This window comes from Manacus candei, unplaced genomic scaffold (assembly GCF_025592945.1).
Source record: "Manacus candei isolate 608988 ecotype Guabito, Panama unplaced genomic scaffold, ASM2559294v1 h1tg000227l, whole genome shotgun sequence".
Lineage (NCBI taxonomy): Eukaryota > Metazoa > Chordata > Aves > Passeriformes > Pipridae > Manacus > Manacus candei.
This window is the reverse complement of record NW_026138275.1, coordinates 158,075-163,611: the sequence shown is the minus strand read 5'-3', so window position 1 is coordinate 163,611 and position 5,537 is coordinate 158,075. Positions and strand designations below refer to the sequence as shown.

Genomic DNA, 5,537 nt, shown 5'->3' with positions numbered 1-5,537 from the left:
GACCCCCCAACACTGATGTGACCCCCCCAGATCATCCAGAGGCTCCTCTCCCCGTCCTTCGGGGGGGGGGATAATGGGGGTCCCACGGGTGGGGGTCGATCCGGAGGGGGGTGATCGGGGTCCACCTGGCTGGGGAGGGGTCTCTGGGGATTTGGGGGGGGTTCTGGGGATTTGGGGACCCCCCAACACTGATGTGACCCCCCCAGATCATCCAGAGGCTCCTCTCCCTGTCCTTCGGGGGGGGGGATAATGGGGGTCCCACGGGTGGGGGGTGATCCGGAGAGGGGGTGATGGGGGTCCACCTGGCTGGGGAGGGGTCTCTGGGGATTTGGGGGGGGGTTCTGGGATTTGGGGACCCCCCAACACTGATGTGACCCCCCCAGATCATCCAGAGGCTCCTCTCCCTGTCCTTCGGGGGGGGGGGATAATGGGGGTCCCACGGGTGGGGGTCGATCCGGAGGGGGGTGATGGGGGTTAACCTCGCTGGGGGGGGGTCTCTGGGGATTTGGGGGGGGGGCTCTGGGGATTTGGGGACCCCCCAACGCTGGTGTGACCCCCCCGATCATCCAAAGGCTCCTCAGCCTCTCCCCGTCCTTTCGGGGGGGGGGGGGGAATAATGGGGGTCCCACGGGTGGGGGGCGATCCAGAGAGGGGGTGATGGGGGTTCACCTGGCGGGGGAGGGGTCTCTGGGGATTTGGGGGGGGGTTCTGGGGACTTGGGGGCCCCCCAACACTGATGTGACCCCCCCAGATCATCCAAAGGCTCTGCAACCTCTTCCCGTCCTTCGGGGGGGGAGATAATGGGGGTCCCACGGGTGGGGGGTGATCTGGAGGGGGGGTGATGGGGGTCCACCTGGCTGGGGGGGGGTCTCTGGGGATCTAGAGGGGGGGGTCTCTGGGGATTTGGGGAGCCCCCAACACTGATGTGACCCCCCCAGATCATCCAGAGGCTCCTCTTCCTGTCCTTTGGGGGGGGGGGGGATAATGGGGGTCCCACGGGTGGGGGGCGATCCGGAGGGGGGTGATTGGGGTCCACCTGGCTGGGGAGGGGTCTCTGAGGATTTGGGGGGGTCTCTGGGGATCTACGGGGGGGTCCTGGAGATTTGGGGAGCCCCCAACACTGATGTGACCCCCCCAGACCATCCAGAGGCTCTGCAACCTCTCCCCGTCCTTTGGGGGGGGGGGGAATGGGGATAATGGGGGTCCCACGGGTGGGGGGCGATCCGGAGGGGGGTGATCGGGGACCTGGGGGGGTCTCTGGGGATCTCCGGGGGGGTCCTGGAGATTTGGGGACCCCCCAACACTGATGTGACCCCCCCCCCGATCATCCAGAGATGCTGCAACCCCTTCCTGTTTATTGGGGGGCTGGATGGGGACAAGGGGGGTCCCACGGGTGGGGGGCGATCTGGGGGGGTCACCTCGGAGGGGGGGCTGTTTCTGAGGGTCTGACCCCCCCCCAAACACCACTGTGACCCCCCCCGATCATCCAGAGGCTCTATAACCCCTTCCCGTTTTGGGGGGGCTGGGTGGTGACAATGAGGGTCCCACGGGTGGGGGGCGATCCGGGGGGGTCACCTCGGAGGGGGGGCTGTTTCTGAGGGTCTGCCCCCCCCCCCCAGATCATCCAGCAGCTGCGCAGCCTGTTCCCGTTTTTCGGGGGGGGGTACCAGGGCTGGAAGGACTCGGTGCGGCACAACCTCTCCTCCAACCCCTGCTTCGCCAAGGTGGGGGGGCCGCGGACCCCCCCGGGGACCCCCCCCGGGATGGGGCAGGGCATGGGGGGGCAGCGGCAGGATGGGGGGTCCTGGGGGGGGAACGCTTGAGATGGGAGGGGGGCAGACGGTGGGGAGGGTCCCTTAGGGTGGGGGGGGGTCCTTTGGGATGGGAAAGGGCCGGGGGGGGTCCTTTGGGATGGGGGGTCCAACCTTTGGGATGGGGGTCCTTTGGGATGGGAAAGGGCCGAGGGGGGGTCATTTGGGATGGGGGGGGGTCCTTTGGGATGGGAAAGGGTCGGGGGGGGGGTCCTTTGGGATGGGGGTCCCTGGGGATGGGAAAGGGCCGGGGGGGTCCATCATTTGGGATGGGGGGGTCCTTTGGGATGGGAAAGGGCCGGGGGGGTTCTGTTCTTTGGGATGGGGGTCCCTGGGGATGGGAAAGGGTCGGGGGGGGTCCTTTGGGATGGGAAAGGGCCGGGGGGGGTCCCTCATTTGGGATGGGGGGTCCTTGGGGATGGGAAAGGGCCGGGGGGGGTCCTTTGGGATGGGGGTCCCTGGGGATGGGAAAGAGCTGGGGGGGGTCCATCATTTGGGATGGGGGGGGTCCTTTGGGATGGGAAAGGGTCGGGGGGGGGTCCTTTGGGATGGGGGTCCCTGGGGATGGGAAAGGGCCGGGGGGGGTCCATCATTTGGGATGGGGGGGTCCTTTGGGATGGGAAAGGGCCGGGGGGGTTCTGTTCTTTGGGATGGGGGTCCCTGGGGATGGGAAAGGGTCGGGGGGGGTCCTTTGGGATGGGAAAGGGCCGGGGGGGGTCCTTTGGGATGGGGGTCCCTGGGGATGGGAAAGAGCTGGGGGGGGTCCATCATTTGGGATGGGGGGTCCTTTGGGATGGGAAAGGGCCGGGGGGGGTCCTTTGGGATGGGGGTCCTTTGGGATGGGAAAGGGCCGGGGGGGGTCCAACCTTTGGGATGGGGGGTCCTTTGGGATGGGAAAGGGTCGGGGGGGGTCTGTTCTTTGGGATGGGGGTCCCTGGGGATGGGAAAGGGCCGGGGGGGGGTCATTTGGTATGGGGGGTCCAACCTTTGGGATGGGGGTCCTTTGGGATGGGAAAGGGCCGGGGGGGGGTCTATCCTTTGGGATGGGGGGTCCTTTGGGATGGGAAAGGGCTGGGGGGGGTCCATCATTTGGGATGGGGGGTCCTCTGGGATGGGAAAGGGCCGGGGGGGGGCCCTTTGGGATGGGGGTCCCTGGGGATGGGAAAGGGCCGGGGGGGGTCCTTTGGGATGGGGGTTCTTTGGGTTGGGAAAGGGCCGGGGGGGGGGTCCATCCTTTAGGATGGGGGTCCCTTTCCAGGGGTCCGGGGGTACCATTTCGGGGGGGTCCGTGTGTCCTGCTCTGGGGGTTGTTGCCGTTCTGGGGGGTCTGGGGGTCCCCCTGTGGGGGTCTCAGCCTTTGGGGGGGGTGTCCCTCTCTGGGGGGTTTGGGGTCCCCATTCTGGGGTCTGTGGGGGTCCCTCTCTTGCGGGGGGGGGATCTCGGTGTCCCATTCCAGGGGGTCTCAGCCTTGGGGGGTGTCCCTCTCCGGGGGTCCGGGGGTCCACCCCGGGGGTCTGGGGGTCCCCCTGTGGGGGTCTCAGCCTTGGAGGGGGGGTGTCCCTCTCTGGGGGGTTTGGGGTCCCCATTCTGGGGTGTCTGGGGGTCCCTCTCTGGGGGGTTTGGTGTCCCCATTCCAGGGGGTCTTTGGGGGTCCCTCTCTGGGGGGGGATCTCGGTGTCCCATTCCAGGGGGTCTCAGCCTTTGGGGAGGGGGGTGTCCATCCCGGGGGGTCTGGGGGTCCCCCTGCGGGGGTCTCAGCCTTGGAGGGGGGGGTGTCCCCTCTCTGGGGGATTTGGGGTCCCCATTTTGGGGTCTGTGGGGGTCCCTCTCTGGGGGGTGGGGGATCATGGTATCCCATTCCAGGTGGTCTCAGCCTTTGTTGGGGGGTGTCCCCTCTCTGGGGGTTTGGGGTCCCCATTCTGGGGTCTGTGGGGGTCCCTCTCTGGGGGGGGGGATCTCGGTGTCCCATTCCAGGGGGTCTCAGCTGGACAGGGTGGTCCCTCTCGGGGGCTCCGGGGGTCCATCCCGGGGGGTCTGGGGGTCCCTTTTGGGGGTCTCAGCCTTTGCTGGGGGGTGTCCCTCTCTGGGGGGTTTGGGGTCCCCATTCTGGGGTCTGTGGGGGTCCCTCTCTGGGGGGGGGGGATCATGGTGTCCCATTCCAGGGGGTCTCAGCCAGAGGGGGTGGTCCCTCTCGGGGGCTCTGGGGGTCCATCCCGGGGGGTCTGGGGGTCCCCTTTGGGGGTCTCATCCTTGGGGGGGGTGTCCCTCTCTGGGGGATTTGGGGGTCCCCATTCTGGGGTCTGTGGGGGTCTCTCTCTGTGGGGGGGGGATCTTGGTGTCCCCCTGTGGGGGTCTCAGCCTTGGACGGGGGTGTCCCTCTCTGGGGGTCCGGGGGTCCACCCCGAGGGTCTGGGGGTCCCCCTGTGGGGGTCTCAGCCTTTGGGGGGGGGGGTGTCCCTCTCTGGGGGGTTTGGGGTCCCCATTCTGGGGTCTGTGGGGGTCCCTCTCTGGGGGGGGGGATCTCGGTGTCCCATTCCAGGGGGTCTCAGCTGGACAGGGTGGTCCCTCTCGGGGGCTCTGGGGGTCCATCCCGGGGGGTCTGGGGGTCCCTTTTGGGGGTCTCAGCCTTTGTTGGGGGGTGTCCCCTCTCTGGGGGGTTTGGGGTCCCCATTCTGGGGTCTGTGGGGGTCTCTCTCTGTGGGGGGGGGATCTTGGTGTCCCCCTGTGGGGGTCTCAGCCTTGGACGGGGGTGTCCCTCTCCGGGGGTCCGGGGGTCCATCCCGTGGGGTCTGGGGTCCCACCCCGGGGTGCAGCCCCCCCCCCAGGTTCCCAAAACCCCGCCTCCGCCCCCCCCAAGGGCGCACTCTGGGGTGGGGCAGCCGGGGGGGGGTCCCTCTCCGCGGCCCTGGGGGTCCATCCCCGGCTGTGGGGGGGTCCCTCCCGGGGTGCAGCCCCTCGGGGGGGGTCCCATCTCGCCCCGTGCCCCCCCCCCGCAGGTGCTGAAGGACCCCTCGAAGCCTCAGGCCAAGGGCAACTACTGGACGGTGGACGTGTCCCGCATCCCCCCCGCCGCCCTCAAGCTGCAGAACACGGCGGTGGCGCGGGGGGGGGGCGGCGCGACCACCTTCGCCCCCGACCTGGCCCCCTTCGTGCTCCTGGGGTGCCCCTACCCCCCCCCCCGCGCAGCCCCCCGCCCCGCACAGCCCCCCCCCCCTCCAGCTTCTCCATCGCGGCCCTGCTCCGGCACGACGGGGCTGGGGGGGACGCCAAGCCCGCGACCCCCCCCCTGCCGCCGCCCACCCCTCCCGGGGACCCCCCCCAAGCCCCCCCGGCCGCTTTTTGGGGGTCGTCGCCCGTGGCGCCCGTCCTGCGCCTCCCCCCGGCGCCCTGGGTGCCCCCCGCCTTGGGGGGCTCCGGCGATGCCCCCCCCCGCCGAGGGGGGGGGTCCCCGCGCCGTGCCCCCCCCGGCCTGGGGGCAGCTGCCCACCTCCTACAGCACGGCCGTGGCCCCCAACGCCGTGGCCCCCCCCCCCGAGCGGGCCCCCCTTCCTCGCCCTGCACTGGGGGCTCCTGCCCCCCCCCCCCCGCGCCCCCCCCGCTCGCCCCCTCCCCCCCCCGAGCCCGAGCTGGGGGTGCAGGTCGCGCCCCCCCCCCAACAAGAGCGTCTTCGACGTGTGGCTGAGCCACCCGGGGGACATCGTGCCCCCCCCCGCGCTCCAGGGGTGA

The 5,537-nt window shown here is 70.3% G+C and overlaps 1 protein-coding gene across 1 annotated transcript; it reads left to right on the top strand.

Moving 5' to 3' along the window:
- Positions 1 to 1,619: 1,619 nt before the first annotated feature.
- FOXH1 (forkhead box H1) lies at positions 1,620 to 5,537 on the top strand (the record flags this gene model as incomplete). The annotated part of the gene is made up of 3 exons (XM_051774804.1): positions 1,620 to 1,724; positions 4,808 to 4,971; positions 5,450 to 5,537. Coding segments are annotated over 3 exons (357 nt in total), but the record flags the coding sequence as incomplete, so codon positions are not given.